The sequence below is a fragment of the Phycodurus eques genome, chromosome 16, assembly GCF_024500275.1.
Source record: "Phycodurus eques isolate BA_2022a chromosome 16, UOR_Pequ_1.1, whole genome shotgun sequence".
NCBI lineage: Eukaryota > Metazoa > Chordata > Actinopteri > Syngnathiformes > Syngnathidae > Phycodurus > Phycodurus eques.
Genome location: NC_084540.1, coordinates 5,893,184 through 5,915,000, shown reverse-complemented (window position 1 = coordinate 5,915,000; position 21,817 = coordinate 5,893,184). Strand labels below are relative to the sequence as shown.

General features: G+C 43.5%; 1 protein-coding gene across 1 annotated transcript; it reads right to left on the bottom strand.

The window, feature by feature from the left end:
* Positions 1-587: 587 nt before the first annotated feature.
* aoc2 (amine oxidase copper containing 2) lies at positions 588-19,118 on the bottom strand. Its single transcript, XM_061701478.1, has 5 exons — positions 17,428-19,118; positions 3,402-3,520; positions 2,957-3,123; positions 2,553-2,685; positions 588-2,441 (listed from the first exon to the last, which is right to left on the bottom strand). The coding sequence occupies exons 1-5, from the start codon at positions 18,977-18,979 to the stop codon at positions 2,157-2,159; spliced, it is 2,256 nt and encodes a 751-aa protein (XP_061557462.1). The 5' UTR covers positions 18,980-19,118; the 3' UTR covers positions 588-2,156.
* Positions 19,119-21,817: the final 2,699 nt, after the last annotated feature.

The window sequence follows — 21,817 nt, the reverse complement described above, 5'->3', positions numbered from 1 at the left end:
AAATATATTCTGCATCTTCACTGTGTATTGTATGACAAACAATGATGTCCCAGTCTTTTTCCCTCAGTACGTCTATTAATATGCGCTCTTGCGTATCCTTTAAAATGCCAGCGGAAAGGTAGGCTGCGGTCAAGTCATTAGCCGCAATGTAATGCTTGTCAAGATATATTATTGTCTCAAAAGTAACTGTAATTTAATTGCTTTCCCGGGGTACAGTCACACGTATCTTTGCTCGTTACTTAAGAGTACCGGCATCACTGTTAGCAAGTCCTTTGAAATGCTTGAAGGTAGAAAGGCAGATTAAAAAAATTAGAAAGTAATAACTGGGCATCCTTCATCAAAGGAACTACATTAAATTTGATAAAATTTGCATGATTGGAGCAAAGGACGGAATCTAAAAGCTGGCTAAACAGTACATTATTAAAAGCTTAAACAGAAGTGTACCTCCGTCTTTAAGCACTTGATGGTGGTAGAGAACTAAAGTCAGAACGATAAACCTGCATCCAAGCCACAAAGAGGAATGTGCACAAGCGCTAAGCTGTTTATGCACTGAAAAGACAATAGAAAATAGGTTATGCATGTGCCTTTTGACAGAACATTTTTATTTCATGTACCCAACTCAATACATAAAAAGTGATCCATTAATACTTAGCGTGAGCTACATAAATCAGTCGTTTATTTATTTTCTACCCTTTTAGTTTCGTAGGTGAGCTAGAGTTTCAGCCTGTGCCTTTTGACTGCCGAACATGCATGTTTTGGAGATGTTGTTGCTAGTGGAGTATCCGGAGAAACAACCAACAACAACAAAAACAACACAACATGTAAAATTATACATTACAAGTACAGTATTATTGCATGTGTCACAGTCAGTGTACATTCACAAAACATCTTCCCAATACATACACAATTCTTTTCGGCTCAAAATAAGTGTAAGTGTTACCTAAGTAAAATGGGTTTTTGTATATAATACAGCGGAATGCCTTTTTACATGTTTAGAAAAGACAGATATTAAACAAGCCTGACAAACTCAATTTATGTGTGGATGTTTAAAAACCAGGGGCCTCATGTACAAAGACTTGCGTGGATTTCTTACTGAAACATGGCGAACACTCAAATCCAGAAAACATCGTACGCACAAAAATATCCTCTTTTTATCAGTCTGCAGGTGTGCTGCAGCAGCCGGTAGTTGGAGTGTAATTGCGTCGGAGATGCTGAGGATGCCGGAGGAGACGCCAGGGACGGTGGACGAATCTCCCGAACATGTAGCGCGTGGCTGCAACTGCACTGATAAAAAGAGTCGTTTGAATTTACTTAATTTGAACGTCAGTTCCACGTGATTGAAATGTGTTAAAATGACATAATTTAGACCCTCTTCTCCGAATAAAATATGTATATTTAAATATGTCATTTTAACACATTTTAATCATGTGCAACCAATGTACATGTTCAAATTAAGTACTTTCAAAGGACTCTTTTTTTCATTGCATGTGTTGGAGTCACAGGAGGCGATTGTGAGGGCAATGGGCGGCATAAATGATCACCTTGATCAATTAATAGGTGTCTTCACAAATATCAGTGATTCATTAAATCCACTGGTTAACAAATGAATTCTGAGTCATTGTCTCTATTACATTGTTGAAGTAAAATGTTTCCGGGCATTAATTGTTCATCACTGCTAATTGTTCATGTGTCTCTGATGTGCAGATTTATGATAACAGTTTCCCAGCATCTCCTCTAAGTGTCGCCAAAGCACCAACAGCTGCAGAAACGTGCGTACGTCAGCCATGAAGTTGGCGTGAGGCACCATACATTTCACTCTTGATACATTTGAACTTTGCCGTTGAAAAAGAACGCATGTCACGTTTTTGTGCGTACGCACCTTTTGTACATGAGGACCCAAACGAGCATGACAAAGGGAAGTATAGAGCGACTAAAACATCTATGAGCATAACTAATTAGTCCTAGTTAAAGCATAATATAAAACACACAGACACTTAGGTGTCTGTGTGTTTTATATTGCACTTTATTTTTTACTTTGGACAAAAATCACCATTACCCCTAAAATGTTTGACACACTTTTAAATCATGTAGCACAAATAATTTTTGTCTAAAAGATGCTTTTCAGCTTTGCTGAAAAAAAAAATTAAAAATCACCTTCATTCCTCATACTTCATTGCTCCATCAAAGCCATTATATGTGAAGGGTTCCAGCACAGCGCTGCAGGTCTCTTGAGCAAGGCAGCCCATCCGGTTGTATTCACAGCTTTCTTCACTACCTGGACTGAAGTATACCCCATCAGCAGAGTGAATGGAAGGTTCCTCATCAAAATAGTTATGGGGTTGCAGCAAGACCCCACCACCATTGCCCACAGTTACGGTGTTGGGGATATCCTCGGCATGAGGGATGTGGAGGAATCCAGTGGTCACCCAGGCAACCAGATCCTATAATAAACATTCAAACAAGTTGGCAGATATGCACAGCTAACAACAGCCACGCTGCATGCTCATTGGTGTGCATTTCAATCAATATTTGAGGATTCAAAAACAACGTACCTCATCTTCAATGTTTTCATTGTCTTTGATGTACATGCTGAAGTCAACTGCTGGGTTCCAAATATTGTTTTGATTATACAAACTGCTGCTGGTCCGCTCTAAGTCCTTATACTTAGTAATGGCAACCTTATACCTGCTCACACAAGCAGAAGAGGAACCAGTGGGGAAAGAAATGGGAAAGACAGTCTGTATCTCTGGCAAAGAGCAAATCTACAAATGTAATGCAAAACAAAAACAATATCAAAAATTTTTAAGTTTGATAGATGGCATATTTTCAGAAGTAGTGAATAGAAATTGTCACAAAAATGTGATCACACACCTTATAATTGATTATTTTCTTTTCTTAAAGTACATTATTTTCACATTATAAATTTAAAGAGTTTATTGAACCTCTTTGGTCTCACCTGGCCCAGGACATGGCTCTCTCCTCTGTCTCACTCTCTGGGAGATGGTCTCCAGTGAAGCTTATTACTTGGAGTCTATAGGAACGCTGATGACCCCATGCGTTGGTTTTGTTGCTTGCAATGTGGAGGTAGCGAGGAGTTTTGGTGCCATGACGCAGAGCTGCCTCCTGCAAACGTGGTCCCATCAGTCCATCAGACATGATCAAATCTGTTTTGGTTAAAGTACTACAGTTGACAAGATTATTGTTTTTTGGAAATTGTTCCGAAGTGTATGAATAATTGTATTTAATAAACATACAACATTTATCAGCAATCTACAAATGTTTTTAATTTGTCCCAAAACTGTGTAAGGCCTATATCTAATACTGTATTATGGTTTTACTCTGTAAGGTCTTAAGTGTAGTCCATCCCTGGAATCATCTCATTTATGAAGATAAAGGTTTACCTGTTCTGTTTTAAGTTGCTTCTCCACCAGCTGCGGAACCATAGCATAGCGATCGGGCATCCATGGTAATGTCACATTCACAAACTCCATATCTTTGGTCTGGAACACATTCTTGACTCCTGGAGCAATATAAATTCAAAATTAAAAACAAACAAAAACTATTTGTCATCATGAAAGCGCAACATGAGAAATGTGAACAAAGTATTTCAGTTTTCTCACTGACTCACTCACTGGTCTCCAACTTGAGCCCTCTTATGTAACCAGGTATTTTAATTATTCAATCCTGTTTTTCGTCCCTGTTAATGATGCCGCCGAGAACAGCAGTACATGGCACCTGTATAGACAGTCTTTGGGAAATACAATAGCCAGTGCATGTTGGTTCTCGAGTTCAGCCTACAGTTCAGATGGCCACCCAAGCATTTCTACACATGAACACATGTGAACCTACTGCTTGGGCTCCTGGAATAAGATGTATGTTAAATACAGTACACTTCTTCTGCATATAATTATATTACATGTAAATGAAGATAGGTAATGATATGGTAGTGAGGGAGTAATGATGTACACTTTGCTTAAGAAGCATTACGAACATAAACGCTACTATAGTGATAGACTGACGTACCAATGCATCCCAGGCTGAACACTTGCACATGAGCATATTTATACAGACTGACTACCAGATGTCTACTTTGTTTGTGTAAAACTAAAATTTCCCCATTGTGGAAAAAATAAACTACTAAATGTTGGCAGAGAAGGTTTATTGACAGTAGACCTCCACCTTGTGGTGTCGCCAATTTTTCGTGGCTCTGTGGCTGGTACGGCTAGGATGACTTTGTTAAGCCATTCTGCAGTGAATTGGGCTATTAAAATATAATTGAACTAGTTTCAGTGGAGGTCGCATGGAGCACTAATGGTCAGCAGAGTCTACCTCACAATAAAATAGGTTTGAGTTTGAATTCCTATCCCATTCCCAAATCAGGCATGTTAGGTAACTTGAAGTCTCTAAATTGCCCATAGGTGTGAATGTACTGTATATGGTTGTTTATATGTACCCTGCAATTGGCTGACAACCAGTCCAAGGTGTACCCCGACTCTCGCCCAAAATCAGCTTCAATAGGCTCCAGATCACGTGCCACCCAAATGCGCGCAAATGCTATAGAAAATGGATGGGTGGAAAATTTCTGTTGAACTGAATAGAATTAAACTCATGGGCAGAATTCCAGTGTCATGAAAAAGTATTTAGCGTACCGCTTCTCAAATTCTTATTTTTTTGCATAGTTTCCCCCCTTTAATATTTAAGATAATCAAACAAATGTAAATATCAGGCAAAGATAACCCAAGTAAACATGAAAGGCAATTTCTAAATGATGATTTTATTTTAAAAAAATAAAATAAAATACTATTCAAAGCTATCTGGCTCTGTGTGAAAAAGTAATTGACTCCCTTGTTAATTTATTAATTAACTGTGGCTAGTCATTTGTTTTTGGTTAATTTTCACTGACCACACATAAGCCTGGTTACCTCCAGACCTGTTCAATAAAGAAATCACTTAAATAGCACCTGTCTGACAAAATTAAGTCAGACAAAAGATCACAAAAAGCTGCTACAAAATGCATCCAAAGAAATTCAAGATCAGATGGGAAATTAAGTAATTGACCTCCAGTATTTCAGTCTGGAAAGGTTTACAAAACAATTTCTAAAGGTTTAGGAGTCCAGCAAACCATGGTAAGAGGCAATATCCACTAATGGAGAAAACATGGAGCAGTGGTGAACCTTCCCAGGAGTTGTCAGCCAACAAAAATTACCCCAAGAACTCAGATGATGACTCATCCCGGATGTAACAAAGGAACCCACGGCATGATCTAAAGAACTGCAGGCCTCCCTTCCCTCAGTGAAGGTCAGTGTTCATGACTCAACAATAAGGAAGAGACTGGGTAAAAATGGCTCCCATGGCAGAGTTCCAAGGTGAAAACCACCGCTGACCAAAAAGAAGGTTAGAGGAAAACAAACTGTTATTATGAAAACTACCAAAGGTTTCAACCTTTTTCCCCGTGACACTGAACGTGAGTAACCAACAACAGCAAGAGCCAGATGCTCAGTACGTTTGACATCCACCACACATGTCCGCGAATCTCAGAATCTGCCTGTGTCCCAATCAAGTTCACCACTGGTTTGCCTACTGTGCCGGACTTAGACATGGTCCCAGCAGGTGTAAATTTACACTGAGTTTCTGCCACCAAATTGTGACTTCGCTGAGCGCATGCCAAAGGACACACTCTTGCTGCGCCGACACGCTCAGCTTGTCACAGACCAGTCTGCCGAATTAGCAAACATGCACAGCGAGCCTTGTGCTTGCATGAAAATCAAGATACGCCAGTAATTGGAGCCTTCCGCAGATGCCTTATCTATGAATATAGAGCCGCTTGCGTTGAGGTGAAAATAAAACTTGTAACTGCAGTATAGGAATTTGGAAGGCCCCAAGTATTCATATGTATCTCATGTATTAAGTATTCATACCCCTTGAACATTTTCACATTTTGTGACCCTGCAATCACAAACTTGAATCTATTTTGTTGACATTTTATGTGATGGAACGAAACAAAGTAGCACATAATTGTGAAGTGGAGTGAAAACGATCTTCGGTTTTCAAAATGTTATGCGAAATAGATTTACAGCTGTAATTGCAGCCAAATGTGCCTCTACAAAGTATTGATGCTTTGAATACAAAAATGCACACCACATTTTTCAGATTTGTATTTGCTTAAATTTTTTAAAACTATGTATCCTTTCTGTTCCACTTCACAATTACTGTATGTGCTACTTTGTATTGGTCGATCACATAAAATCTCAATGACAAAAAAAACCCAAAATATTTAAATTTGTGCTTGCAAAGTGGCAAAATGTGAAAAAGTTGAAGGGGTAAGAAGACTTTTTCATGGTCCCCAATAACTAAATATGCTCCTGATTAAACTGAATTGATTTTCATTGAATTGCTTGTTTCCACGCTGGCACGGTAGCCGACTGGTTAGCACATCCGCCTCACAGTTCTGGGGACCGGGGTTCAAATCCGGGACCCGCCTGTGCGGACTTTGCATGTTCTCCTCGTGCCTGGGTGGGCACTCAGGTTTCCTCCCACATCCCAAAAACATGCATGGTAGGTTGATTGAGGACTATAAATTGCCCGTAGGTGTGAATATGAGTGCAAATGGTTGTTTGTTTCTATGTGCCCTGCGATTGGCTGCCGACCAGTTCAGGGTGTACCCCGCCTCCTGCCTGAAGATAGCTGGGATAGGCTCCAGCAGCCTGCGACCCTAGTGAGGATAAGCGGTAAAGAAAATGGATGGATGGATGCTTGTTTCCACAGTGGACCAGCTCTACACCCTCAGCAGGGTCCTCAAGGGTGCATGGGAGTTTGCCCAACCAGTCTCCATGTGATTTGTGGACTTGGATAAGGCATTCGACTGTGTTCCTTGGGGAGTCGTGTGGGGGGTGCTCTGGGAGTATGGGGTACTGGAGTCCCTGATAAAGGCTGCTCGGTTCGTGTACGACCAGTGTCAGGTTTTGGTCTGCATTGCCGGCAGTAAGTCAGTTTTGTTTCCAGAGAGAGTTGGACTCCACCAAGGCTGCCCTTTCTGTCCATTACCTTTATGGACAGAATTCCAAGGTGCAGCCGGGGTGTTTAGGTGGTCCGGTTTGATGACATCAGTGTCACATTGCTGCTTTTTGCAGATGATGTGGTTCTGATGGCTTCATCAAGCCGTGATCTCAAACTATCGCTGGAACGGTTCTCAGCAGAGTATGAAGCGGCTGGGATGAATCAGCACCTCCAAATCAGAGGCCCTGGTCCTCAGTCGGAAAAGGTTGGAGTGCCCTTTCCAGGTCAGGGAGGATATCCTGCCCCAAGTGGAGGAGTTCAAGTATCTCAGGGTCTTGTTCCCAAGTGAGGGAAGAATGGAGCGGGAGATCGACAGTCAGATCGGTGCAGCAGCTGTCATGATGCGGACTCTGTGTCGATCTGTCGTGGTGAAGAAGGAGCTGAGCCTAAAGGCAAAGCTCTCGATTTACCGGTCGATCTACGTTCCTACCCTCACCTATGGTCATGAGCTGTGGGTCGTGACCGAATGAACAAGATCGCGGATACAAGCGGCCGAAATTAGTTTCTTCTGCAGGGTGTCTGGGCTCTTCCTTAGAGATAGCGTGGGAAACTCAGTTATCTGGGAGAGGTTCAGAGTCGAGTCATTGTTCTTCCGCATCAAGAGGAGCTAGATGAAGTGGCTCGGGTATCTGGTTATTATGCCTCCTGGACGCCTCCCTTGTGAGGTGTTCCGGGCACGTGCCAACGAGAAGAGGCCCCGGGGACGACCCAGGACACGCTGGAGAGACTACGTCTCGCGGCTAGCCTGGGAACGCCTCGGGATCACCCCTGAATAGCTTGACGAAGCGGCTGGGGAGAGGGAAGTCTTGGCTTCCCTGCTTAAGCTGCTGCCCCTGCGACCTGACCTCAAATAAGCGGAGGAAAATGAAATGGATGGATGGTAGTGATCGACAGATTATGGCCCTGGCCGATTGTCGGGCCCATATTTGGCATTTTAGCGCATATTGGCATCTGCCTTTTTTTTTTATCCGACGGACGATAATTTAATACTGGGTTATTTTGGCTCTGATGTAGCCGCAGCGAGCCTCTCTGTCTGTGACGTCTCTCTCCAGCATCGTCATGCCCACAGCATCACCTGATTGGTTTCCCTTGCACAGCCACTGGATGGGTAACAGCCAATCAGCACGCAGTAAAAGCCGGGCAATGCATGCACAATGCCCTCAGTCTCACACACACGGACGGAGTAGAGAAGGTTTTACCAAATAGAGACAGTCCAGGGAGCAAATATATGTTATTATATACTTGTAGTTTCAAAGGTAAGTTAAGGCAGCAGACTCTACATGAATTGTAATAAATCTCTTGTACTTGTAACATTACTACTTACTACGCAGCAGCTCTGCTCGCTTGCAGTCCCTGCAGATGTGCCTCTTAGTGTTAACCACGTGAATTTGCTGAGAGTAAATGTTACACTTTCAATCATGTAAAGCACAATGATGTTGCTTTGTGTATTAAATGCACTGTATAAATAAATTGCCAGTGCCTTGCCTTGAGCTAACCCCTGCTAGTAGATAATGGGGGAAGAGGTTAGCTGGCAGGCTAACACTAGCTAGATGCTAATTTGCAACGTCAACCACATTAGTGGTTCCGGAGAGAGGTTTAACCACTTTTGAAACATGGTTGCCGATAACATTGATAGGGAAAAAATAAAAATAAATAAAACTAATACATGTTTATGTGTGTGTGAGTGAGAGAGGGAGAGTAAAATTATGCTATTTACAATTGGTATGGAAAGATTTCAGACCCCCTTAAATTTTTCACTCTTTGTTATATTGCATCGGTTGCTAAAATAATTTAATTTTTTTTTTTGAATTTTTTCCCTCATTAATGTACACAAAGCACCCCATATTGTTGACATTTTTGCTGATTTATTAAAAAAGAACAATGTAAATATCACACAGCCATAAGTATTCAGACCCTTTGCTCAGTATTTAGTAGAAGCACCCTTTTTAGCTAATACAGCCATGTGTCTTTTGGGGACTGATGCAACAAGTTTTTCGCACCTGGATTTGGGGATCCTCTGCCATTCCTTGCAGATCCTCTCCAGTTCTGCCAGGTTGGATGGTGAACGTTGGTGGACAGCCATTTTCAGGTGTCTCCAGAGATGCGCAATAGGGTTTAAGTCAGGGCTCTGACTGGGCCATTCAAGAACAGTCACGGAGTTCTTCTGAAGCCACTCCTTTGTTATTTTAGCTGTGTGCTTAGGGTGATTGTCTTGTTGGAAGGTGAACCTTCTGCCCAGTTTGAGGTCCTGAGCACTCTGGAGAAGGTTTTCATTCAGGATATCCTTATACTTGGCCGTATTAATCTTTCCTTTGATTGCAACCAGTCGTCCTGTCCCTGCAGCTGAAAAACACGCCCACAGCATGATGCTGCCACCAGCATGCTTGACTGCTGGGACTGTATTGGACAGGTGATGAGCAGTGCCTGGTTTTCTCTGACATACCACTTAGAATTAAGTCCAAAATGTTCTATCTTGGTCTCATCAGACCAGAGAATCTTATTTCTCACCAGCTTGGAGTCTTTCAGGTGTTTTTTAGCAAACTCCATGCGGGCTTTAATGTGTCTTGCACTGAGGAGAGGCTTCCCTCGGCCCACTCTGCCATAAAGCCCCAACTGGTGGAGGGCTGATTGACTTTCTAGAACTTTCTCCCATCTCCCAACTGCATCTCTGGAGCTCAGTCACAGTGATCTTTGGGTTCTTCTTTACCTCTCTCACCAAGGCTCTTCTCATCCAATTGCTCAGTTTGGCCGGTCGGCCAGCTCTAGGAAGGGTTCTGGTTGTCTCAAACGTCTTCCATTTAAGGATTATGGAGGCCACTGTGCTCTTAGGAACCCTAAGTGCAGCAGAAACTTTGGCCAGATCTGTGCCTTGCCACAATTCTGTCGCTGACCTCTTCAGGCAGTTCCTTTGACCTCATGATTCTCATTTGCTCTGACATGCACTGTGAGTTGTAAGGTCTTATGTACACAGGTGTGTGGCTTTACTAATCAAGTCCAATCAGTATAATCAAACACAGCTGGACTCCACTGTAGGTGTATAACCATCTCAAGGATGATCAGAAGAAATGGAAAGCACCCGAGTTAAATATATGAGTGTCACAGCAAATGGTCTGAATACTTATGGCTGTGTGATATTTCAGTTTTTCTTTTTTAATAAATCTGCAAAAATTTCAACAATTCATTTTTTTCTGTCAAAATGGGGTGCTGTGTGTACATTAATGAGGGAAAAAATTAACTTAAATTATTTTAGAAAATGGCTGCAATATAACAAAGAGTGAATAATTTAAGGTCGTCTGAATACTTGCCGTACCCACTGTATCTAAATTTGCTGCTGACCCTTGGAACTCCCTGCACTTTCTTGTTTTTGAACTTCAAACAAAATAATAATAACCATTATTATTATTATTATTTACGGAAGCGTATTGCATTCACTTGGATAAAAAAATTAGGCGGGGGCTTTGTTTTTTGAATATTTTTTTTCTTTTTTCTGAGTATTTCTTTTTGTTTTTGTGGCTACTAATTTTTCCCTGTTTTCTGAGTACTTCTGGGGGCGGCTTTGTTTTTTTGAATATTTTTCTTCAGTTTTTCTGAGTAATTTCCCCCCATGTTTTTCTGACTATTTTTTCTGTTTATCTGACAACGTTTTTTCCACCTGTTTTTCTGACTAATTTTTCTGAGTTATCGGGACAGGGAACTAAAACGAGAAGCTGCAAACTGCAAGTGACTCTTTGCGGACTCACTAATGGCGGATTACTGCTCTCACACCTTCAACCTGCCCATACACGTTTACCTTACCGGTTCAATTAAGGTAAGTCACATAATTAGTAACACATATTGTATCCATCCATCCATACATCCATTTTCTGAGCCGCTTATCCTCACAAGGGTCGCGGGAGTGCTGGAGCCTATTCCAGCTATCTTTGGGCAGGAGGCGGGGTACACCCTGAACTGGTTGCCAGCAAATCGCAGGGCACACATAAACAAACAACCCTTCGCATACACATTCACACCTACGGGCAATTTAGAGTCATCAATTAACCTACTATGCATGTTTTTGAGAAGTTGGAGGAAACCGGAGTGCCTGGAGAAAACCCACGCAGGCACGGGAAGAACATGCAAACTCCACATAGGCGGGGCCGTGATTTGAACCCCAGTCCTCAGAACTGTGAGGCAGACGCTCTAACCAGCATGCCCACACACATTGTATGATACTCTGAATTAGTTTTGTGTTAGACTGCATAATATCCTTCTAATGTAAGCCGATATTTACTATATGGATTTATGTAGCAAGTAAGTAATAGACAAACTCAAATGTCTCATCGGCATGATTTCAGGAAGGTAACAGTTCCTGTATGTTTCGCTGATGCTTTTCATTGCTCATCCTTGACTTGACACAAGTACAAAGAGCTTTTCGTCATAACGTAAGTATACACACTTGTTCTTTTCCTTTCGGCTTGTCCCTTTAGGAGTCGCCTCAGCGTGTCATCCTTTTCCATGTAAGCCTATCTACTGCATCCTCCTCTCGAACACCAACTGGCCTCATGTCTTCCCTCACAACATCCATCAACCTTCTCTTTGGTCTTCCTCTAGCTCTCTTGCCTGGCAGCTCCATCCTCATCATCTTTCTACCAATATACTCATTATTTCTCCTCTGGACGTGTCCAAACCATCAAAGTCTGCTCTCTCTAACTTTGTCTCCAAAACATCAAACCTTGGCTGTCCCTCCGATGAGCTCATTTTTAATTTTATCCAACCTGGTCACTCCAAGAGCGAACCGCTACATCTTCATTTCCGCCACCTCCAGCTCTGCTTCCTGTTGTCTCTTCAGTGCCACTGTCTCTCATCCGTACATCATGGCTGGCATCACCACTGTTTTATAAACTTTGCCCTTCATCCTAGCAAAGACTCTTCTGTTACATAACACACCTGACACCTCCACCCGTTCCAATCTGCTTGGACCCGTTTCTTAATTTTCTGACCACACTCACCATTGCTCTGGACGGTTGACCCCAAGTATTTAAAGTCCTCCACCCTTGCTATCTCTTCTCCCTGTAGCCTCACTCTTCCCCCACCATCCCTCTCATTCATGCACATATATTCTGTCTTATTTCGGCTAATCTTCATTCCTCTGCTTTCCAGTGCATGCTTCCATCTTTCTAACTGTTCCTCCAGCTGCTCCGTGCTTTCACTGCAGATCACAATGTCATCAGCAAACATCATGGTCCACGGGGATTCCAGTATAACCTCATCTGTCAGCCTATCCATCACCACTGCAAACAGGAAGGGGCTCAGGGCTGATCCCTGATGCAGTCCCACGTCCACCTTAAATTCTTCTGTCACACCTACAGCACACCTCACCTGTCCTGTATTATTCTAACATACTTCTCTTCCACTCCAGACCTCCGCATGCAGTACCACAGTTCCTCTCTGGGTACTCTGTCATAGGCTTTCTCTAGATCTACAAAGACACAATGTAGCTCCTTCTGACCTTCTCTGTACTTTTCCATCAACATCCTCAAGGCAAATAATGCATCTGTGGTACTCTTTCTAGGCATGAAACCATACTGTTGCTCGCAAATACTCACTTCTGGCCTGAGTCTAGCCTCCACTACTCTTTCCCATAACTTCATTGTGTGGAACTGTATTCCTCTCTAGTTCCCACAGCTCTGCAAATCACCCTTCTTCTTAAAAATGGGCACCAGCACACTTTTCCGCCATTCCTCAGGCATCTTCTCACGCACTAGAATTCGATTGAACAAGCTGGTCAAAAGCTCCACAGCCACCTCTCCTAGATGCTTCCATACGTCCACAGGAATGTCATCAAGACCAACTGCCTTTCCATTTTTCATCCTCTTTAATGCCTTTCTAGCTTCCCCCTTACTAATCATTCTCACTTCCTGGTCCACCACACTTGCCTCTTCTACTCTCCCTTCTCTCTCATTTTCCCCATTCATCAACTCCTCAAAGTATTCTTTCCATCTATCGAGCACACTACTGGCACCAGTCAACATATTTCCATCTCTATCCTTAATCACCCTAACCTGCTGCATATCCTTCCCATCTCTATCCCTCTGTCTGGCCAACCTGTATAGACCTTTTTCTCCTTCTTTAGTGTCCAATCTGGCATACATGTCATCATATGCCTCTTGTTTGGCCTTTGCCACCGCTACCTTTACCCTATGTCGTATCTCAATGTATTCCTTTCGCCTCTCCTCGGTCCTCTCAGTGTCCCACTTCTTCTTAGATAACCTTTTTCCTTGTATGATTTCCTGTATTGTGAGGTTCCACCACCAAGTCTCCTTCTCTCCTTTCCTGCCAGAAGATACACCAAGTACTCTCCTGCCTGCCTCTCTGATCACCTTGGTTGTAGTGGAATTTACATACATACAGGTTTTGGAGAAACATATGCTGCCATCCAAGCAACATCTTTTTCATGGACACTCCTGCTTATTTCAGCAAGACAATGCCAAACCACATTCTCCACGTGTTACAACAGCATGGGTTCGTAGTAAAAGAGTGCGGGTACTAGACTGGCCTGACTGCAGTCCAGACCTGTCTCCCATTGAAAATGCGTGGCGTATTATGAAGCGTAAAATATGACCAAGGAGACCCCGGACTGTTGAACAACTGAAGCTGTTCATAAAGCAAGAATGAGAATGAATTCCACCTACAAAGCTTCAACAATTAGTGTCCTCAGTTCCCAAACGTTTGTTGAATGTTGTTAAAAGAAAAGGTGATGTAACACAGTGGTAAACATGACCCTTTCCCATCTTTTTTGGAACGTGTTGCAGCCATAAAATTCTAAATTAATGATTATTTGCTAAAAACAATCATGTTTATCAGTTTGAACATTAAATATCTTGTCTTGTATTGTATTCAATTAAATATAGGTTGAACATGATTTACAAATCATTGTATTCTGTTTTTATTTATGTTTAACACAACGCCCCAAAAATCTGGATTGTGTAAAGCCTAATATATATATATATATATATATATATATATATATATATATATATACGATCACTGATCAGCGAGTTTAAAAAAACGATAACCGATCACCGATCCGATCACAAGATGGCGCTTTGGACTGCATAATATCCTTCTAATGTAAGCCTATATTTACTATATGGATTTATGTAGCAAGTAAGTTGAGTGTTTAACATGGGGCATGGAAGCAAGTATACAAAACAGAATGTTGCCAGTAGACTATTTGAATATTATTAACAACAACAATACTAATAAAAGCCTTCTGCACTATTAGAGTGCAGTAATCTTGTTGTTCATGATTAACCAGTGAAGGCCTTCTTCACAAAAGGACACAACACCAATCAGTTTTGATCGTGATTTGAGTGAGAACTTTAAAATGTCTGATGACAGGTTGACTTTCAAATGATTACACATTTACTGCAGATGATGCCTTTTTCCTACATTTTTTCATTGCCAGCATTGCAATGGCTCTATCCTCAACCCCTGGCCGCCCACATGATGATGGTCTGTCAGTATTTCTACGCAACACAGGTGTTCATGAGGAGAGCATTCAGAAAATGAAGCAAGATCACAGTCACAGGGAATTTGTTCCTGCTCGTATATATTAATTTTAAAATTATTTTCTCAACTATATTTTACATTCAAATGAATTTATGATTATACTTTTACCTATACATTTTAGACCAGGGGTGTCAACCATACAGCCCGCGGGCCAAAACTTGACTGCTGGGGGTCTACAATTGGGCCTGTAGAGGTAATTTTTCAATGAAAAAATTCAGAAGACATTGTGGGGAGGAAGTATAATTTTTAGAATGACTATGGTCATATAAAAAAAAGGAGTGGTAATAATGCCTAGGTTTTCATTCGTTGATTTAATTTTAAACTTAAATACTACACTGTATTTTTCAGTTCCAAATTCCTGTGACTTATAGATTTGTGCCTTAAAGTACAATCACTGTGACCAGTTATTATGCCGACATGTAGATGACAAACTGAAGCAAAATGATGTATTTGAAGTATTCGATACCATCAAATTAAGACTTGATTCTTCACATTTTTGCAGGATAAAGAAATTTTCAACAAATTAATCAAATTTGATCATTTAGATGCAATGTCTGCATCATGGTCATGCAGATAATTTACATGGTATAAGAACAGTTATATCAACACTTTCAATATACAGTATATCATGCTAAACTAACTGCAGGTGCAATGATTGACCAATCTGCATGTTATGCATCATTTCCTATTGTTGTTCAATAATGCAAAACCTTTTTTTTTTAAATTCGATTAATCGATGGGGTAATCGGAAGAATAATAGATTCTAAACATAATCAGTAGTTGCAGCGCTAAAACCTTTACACATTTTAACTTTGAAAAAGACTAATTTATCCATGCACAGCCTTGGGTAGACTCAGGTGCTGGTTGATGCTGTAGCAGGAAAAATCATATGTAAACTTGCAGAAAAAGTGAACCTCTTCAAACTGTTTCAAACTTTACTTTGTATCTTGAGTGAACAAGATTTTTCACATGTAGGGTCATCAGGTTCTCTCAGATATGGTCTGAGCATTCTCTATTAAGAAAATTAGCTGTAAACATTTTTTTTTCTTTTAACCTGTCCTGTTCAGCTGCATGGCCTTGCAGAATGGTGGATATGTATGCCTTTGTGCTGGAACAGTTTTGCTGTGCAACAGGAGAGTTTGAAATACTCCCTCAGCCAAGAGAAATGTGAAAACCCACCACCCACCCTATTACTATGGTTACCAGGTCCCGACTGGCAACCATTTACTTATTTAGCTGTAAACTTAAATGTCTGATGTTATATCAGCGCACTAACATTATTGCCAGCTTCAAAATCTGTTTTTATTGTCTTACAATGTCCATTGTGTTATCATCTGCATTAGGCATTTATATTTTTTTGTCCTGGAATTTAACACAGAAGTAAATAGTATTGGAGATAATATAGTTTGTTTCATAATGTTACTGATGTTTAAATTTTTGTTTGAGGGGGGGGGGGCTGTAGATTGACAGCTCGATAATTGGAGAAATAGATCATCATCTGCTTTGGCCTCTTACATTCCAGCCTATGGTGACAGGATTGCCACAAGTTATTTCTCAATGGAAAATCAGAGAAGAGGTAGACATGATACAAAAAGACTTTCCTTCTTCAAAAAACTTGCAAAGAAAATGGGCACAACAAGTAAAAAAGAGAACCTGTACAAAATGCTTGCTGCATCAGTCTGAAAAGAATATCCGACAACACAGAACCCAGCAGCATTTGGCCCAGGCCCAGCATTCCATTGTTCCCTTTTACACGGGCTACATCCGTCCTCTTTATGACTCTGCTACCTTTAAAGGCCTGATAATGTCAGGAAGCAACATGGCAGCCAGCCGGAAAAAGAATAACTTTACAGGCAGTGTAAAAGAGTTTGAGAAACATCGTCCAGGACCTGCTCTATTTGGAAGCTTCCCTGAGATGTTAACATTTTATTGAATTGAATTTAAATTGAACATAAGTAAAACTAAATTGTATTTATCTTTCACAATCAGACACTTGTGTTTTACGGCCACTGTTGTGCAGTGCACCAGCTCGTGGAATGTGTTAAAAACAAATGAACATACAGATAAATATTGTTACGCTTACTGGTATGCAGATTTATACAGAGTTGCAGTCTAACCCTTTTAAGAGCCCCAGGGTACTAACCCTGTAACCTGGCAACAAACGTTTCTGTCGAAAGCTGTGATGGACATGACAGAGAGTAATTCCCACGGTAGATAAAACAGATGTTGATAAATTCAATGTCAGATGAGCAGAGACGTTCCTTTCACAGTAATATGCAAAATGACAATACTTGTTCCTTTAACACGTAAATCGAGCAACATTTTGTAACGTTTGTGTATTGTAATAGCAAATGTAGAAAAGTGAGTTCATATTAATCGTGCAATAACTGATGATTACAGTGCAATGTAAAATGCATGGAACCTTTGCACCAGTAGAAGGTTTTACTGTTGTCTTTCTTTCATCATCAGGCCAAATATATACAGTATAATGCAGTTATTTTGGAGCAGTTGCCCCTGGGAGAGATCCTCACAAAGCCAAAAGGGAACAAGCTCATGGGAAACCAGGGACCCCTTTGTTATTTCAGCAAACTATTGTGGGTGGATAACCACTTGAGTCTTGACTATCTATTAGAAACATACCATGAGCTGTTACCGAACGCCTGATAATAAAAATCAGGCTGCAATTCTACAAACACTATATCATAAACATTGTAACGACTATATTTGCTCCAAATTTGGACAGAACATAAAAAGCACGACAACATTGTTTATCGACATGACTTTCTTTTTGTTGCCCATATAAGGCAACTCCAGACTCACCCAACACATCCAGATCCACCTTAAAGTTGATGAAGTGCGTGTGGATGTTCCCTAGGACATTTTCCGCGACCTGGTGGCCGTATTTCAAACTGCCGTCCACCAGATAAGATGACGAGATGTATCCTGTGGCGTGCACCTTGGCTTCGACGGCTCCACTTTGGTAGAAGATGAAATCCCACATGTAATCGTAGTTTCCTATCGCAGTGATTGTCCTGAACACCAAAGCGCTGTTCACCATACCTCCATAACTATTTCTAAAAAAGTCAGAAAAGTGCCTCCGCAGGGGCTGACCCAAGTTGTGCTCAAAGATACAGATTGAATTCCTGAATCTAACTGGTAATTTTACATCGATGTAGCGATATGTGTCAACGTAGGTGGCGTCATGGGGGCAATCGGTGCCACGGACCAGTTCATGTGCAAAACGGCCGATTCCGATGCTGGAGTCCAAAAACTTGGTGATCATCATCCCCGGCGTCACCGATCCGTACACAGACATGGCCTCCTGCACGCTCAGCTCATATGCAATCCTCTCTCCCTTAAAGCGCACGTCGAAGACCCGCATCCCAGTAAGGGAACTCAAGCCAAAAGCAAAGCTCCAGTCCAGATAGAGGACGTGGTTACCGCTGACGCTGAAGCGTTTTCCATCCGTGTAGTACTGCACGGGGCTCAGCTGTAGCGGCTTGTGCTTGGGCTTCAGAGAACCATAATCAACTGGCTCCTTGTAAATGATTCTTTGAACAGACCCCGCGGCATATTTCTGCTGAAGTTCTTCTACGGTGTCGAAATACTGACCGTTATACATGAGTTTCTCCACTTTCCATTCCGATTCATTGACGCTCCCGTGGTTGATGAGAACCTCGAAACCCACCGGGTGGATGTATACGCCACTCGAGTCCCTGAAAAAAGACACCCAGCTCGTTCTGTCGCCTGATCGCACGCCGCGGGGCATTTGCTCGAAATGGTGTAGCTCCTTGCCGGCACCGAAGCTCTCTTTCATGAGCTGCGGCAGCTTGGAGAACAGCTGTTGCTGCATAAACTTGAACAACAATTCATACTCCCCGATAGTAACCGTGCGCGCGTTGATAGGCAGCTCCGTCTTGTACCTTTTCTTGGTGACATCTTGGTGGTATGTGGGGTTAGGTAGAGGGCCCACTACGTACTCCTTAATGTGGCCCCTGGAACCGTAGAAGACCACCACGGTGGCTTCGCGCACTGGCTTGGAACCGACGCCGTCCAAGTAAGACAACACGTCCACTTTCCTGGGCAGGGAAAGCTCTATTAAGAACAAGAAGTTTTCCGAGGGCTTGGTGAGCTGCCTGGTTGATATATCCAAGTCCTTCTGTTTGAGCATGTACTGCTGGGCCTGCAAATACTCATCCCGAGTGAGATCAGCGAACACGCGGCTGCGCTCGTCGTGTTTGCTCCTCACTGGATGCGCACGCTGAGCTGAGCATTTGGGTGCCCTGCTAGAATATATGCATATCAGAATAATATTCAAAAGAAGAGAAACGAGGACAAAAAGAAATAGAGCCCATTTCACCAAGGAGTTCATCTTCTGGTCTCCAACTAGAGGCAGCGGTTGGAGGGAATCGGAAGTGCGCAAAGTCAAAGATTGAAAAGATTTGATGCGCCCTAGTGTTGTTACGTTCGCGAACGTTTCGTTCAGAAGAACGGATCTTTTTAGTGAACGAACTGAACCGAATCAGTTCATGAAATTATTCGTTCTTTCAGCTTGACCGCCGTGAGTCGAGCGAGTCGGGTGGGAGCGGAAACGGAACTGTTGAAGCGTTCTGTCACTCACTTCTGAATCTTCGGCGAATGACCAATGAGCAGCCAGGGAGGGACTTAAGTGAACTGAGTGATTTGTTCCGTGAACTGGTGTACTGAGGAATTTGAAGAACTGCAGAGTGATTCGTTCGTTGAACTTCTTCGTTTGTGATCCGCTAAGGAGCGATGTACGAGTACGATGAGTGATTCGTTTGCGCAAGGAACGACGTACTACGCAGTGAACGTACTCATGAGTGATTTTAACCAATTGTCCTGACGTCCTCGCACGCATAGCTTTGACTAGCAGCTTCAAGCTAACGGCTAATTATTGAGTCAGTCAAGCACACATATTTAAAATAAATGTAAATTAAGAATCAATGTAAATATGTACACATACATATAATTCCCTCTGTGTCTCTAATGTGATTATTAAAGCTTTTTATTTAATCCATCCAACCATCCATCCATTTTCTACCGCTTATTAGAGGTCAGGTCACGGGGGCAGTAGCTTTAGCAAGGACGCCGATACTTCCCTCTCCCCAGCCACTTCATCCAGCTCTTCCGGGGGATCCCGAGGCGTTCCCAGGCCAGCCGTAGAGAGACGAATCTCTCCAGCGTGTCCTGGGTCGTCCCCGGGGTCTCCTCCCGGTGGGACGTGCCCGGAACACCTCACCAGCACCAGGGAGGCGTCCGGGAGGTATCCGAATCAGATGCCCCAGCCACCTCATCTGGCTCCTCTCGATATGAAGGAGCAGCGGCTCTACTCTGAGATCCTCCCAGATGACCGAGCTTCTCACCCTATCTCTAAGGGAGAGCCCGGACACCCTGCGGAGGAAACTCATTTCGGCCACTTGTATCCTGGATTGACCCACAACTCGTGACCATAGGTGAGGGTAGGAACGTAGATCGACCGGTAAATCAAGAGCTTCGCCTTTCGGCTTAGCTCCTTCTTTACCACAACGGATCGATACAAAGTCCGCATCACTGCAGACGCTGCACCGATCTGCCTGTCATTCTTCCCTCACTCGTGAACAAGACCCCAAGATACTTGAACTCCTCCACTTGGGGCAGGATCTCATCCCCGACCTGGAGAGGGCACGCCACTCTTTTCCGACTGAGGACCATGGTCTCAGATTTGGAGGTGCTGATTCTCCTCCCAGCCGCTTCACACTCTGCTGCGAACTGCTCCAGTGAGAGATGGAGGTCACGGCTTGATGAAGCCAACAGAACCACATCATCAGCAAAAAACAGAGATTCAATACTGAGGCCACCAAACCAAGGGTGTAGAGCTGGTCCACTGTTCCACGGCCAGAGCGAAAACCACACTGCTCCTCCTGAATCTGAGATTCAACTTCCTGACGGACCCTGCTCTCCAGCACCCCTGAATAGACCTTACTAGGGAGGCTGAGGAGTGTGAGCCCCCTGTAGTTGGAAGACACCCTCCGGTCCCCCTTCTTAAAAAGGGGGACCACCACCCCAGTCTGCCAATCCAGACGCACTGTCCCCGATGTCCACGCAATGTTGTTGAGGCGTGTCAACCAGGACAGCCCTACAACATCCAGAGCCTTGAGGAACTCCGGGCGAATCTCATCCACCCCCGGGGCCTTGCCACCGAGGAGCTTTTTAACCACCTCGGTGACCTCAACCCCAGAGAAAGGAGAGCCCGCCTCAGAGAACCCAGAATCTGCTCCCTCATGGGAAGGCGTGTCGGTGGAATTGAGGAGGTCTTCAAAGTATTCTCCCCACCGGCTTACAACGTCCTGAGTCGAGGTCAGCAGCGCCCCATCCCCACTATGCACAGTGTTGATGGTGCACTGCTTCCCCCCTCCTGAGACGAATTTCCTCGAAGCCGTCCGGAAGTCTTTCTCCATGGCCTCACCGAACTCCTCCCATGCCCGAGTTTTTGCTTCAGCGACCACCAAAGCTGGATTCCGCTTGGCCAGCCGGTACCCATCAGCTGCCTCAGGAATCCCACATGCCAAAAAGGCCCGATAGGACTCCTTCTTCAGCTTGACGGCATCCCTCACCGTTGGTGTCCACCAACGGGTTCGGGGATTTCCGCCACGACAGGCACCAACCACCTTATGGCCACAGCTACGGTCGCCCGCCTCAGCAATTCTGGTTCTGATCGGAGGGGGCCGTTCCTCCCAATCACGCCCTTCCAGGTCTCACTATCATTGCCCAGGTGAGCATTGAAGTCCCCCAGCAGAACAATGGAGTCCCCAGCGGGAGCGCTCTCCAGCACCCTCTCCAAGGACTCCAAAAAAGGTGGATACTCTGAACTGCTGTTTGGTGCATAGGCACAAACAACAGTCAGGACCCGTCCCCCCACCCGAAGGCGGAGGGAGGCTCGTCCACCGGGGTGAACCCCAACGTACAGGCGCCGAGCCGGGAAGCAATAAGTATACCCACACCTGCTCGTCGCCTCTCACCGTGGGCAACTCCAGAGTGGAAGAGAGTCCAACCCCTCTCGAGAGGACTGGTACCAGAGCCCAAGCTGTGCATGGAGGCGAGTCCGACTATATTTAGTTGGAACTTCTCGACCTCACACACCAGCTCGGGCTCCTTCCCTGCCAGAGAGGTGACATTCCACGTCCCTAGAGCCAGCTTCTGTAGCCGGGGA

What these genes read in the sequence shown, in the direction of transcription:
- aoc2 (XM_061701478.1), bottom strand. Translation starts at nt 18,979, where the DNA reads ATGAACTCCTTGGTGAAATGGGCTCTATTTCTTTTTGTCCTCGTTTCT. An exon ending in AGCAACTTAAAACAGAACAG is followed by an intron (nt 3,124 to 3,401) that starts GTAAACCTTTAT and finishes CCACGTTTGCAG; the next exon opens with GAGGCAGCTCTGCGTCATGG. An exon ending in AGAGCCATGTCCTGGGCCAG is followed by an intron (nt 2,686 to 2,956) that starts GTGAGACCAAAG and finishes TTGTGTGAGCAG; the next exon opens with GTATAAGGTTGCCATTACTA.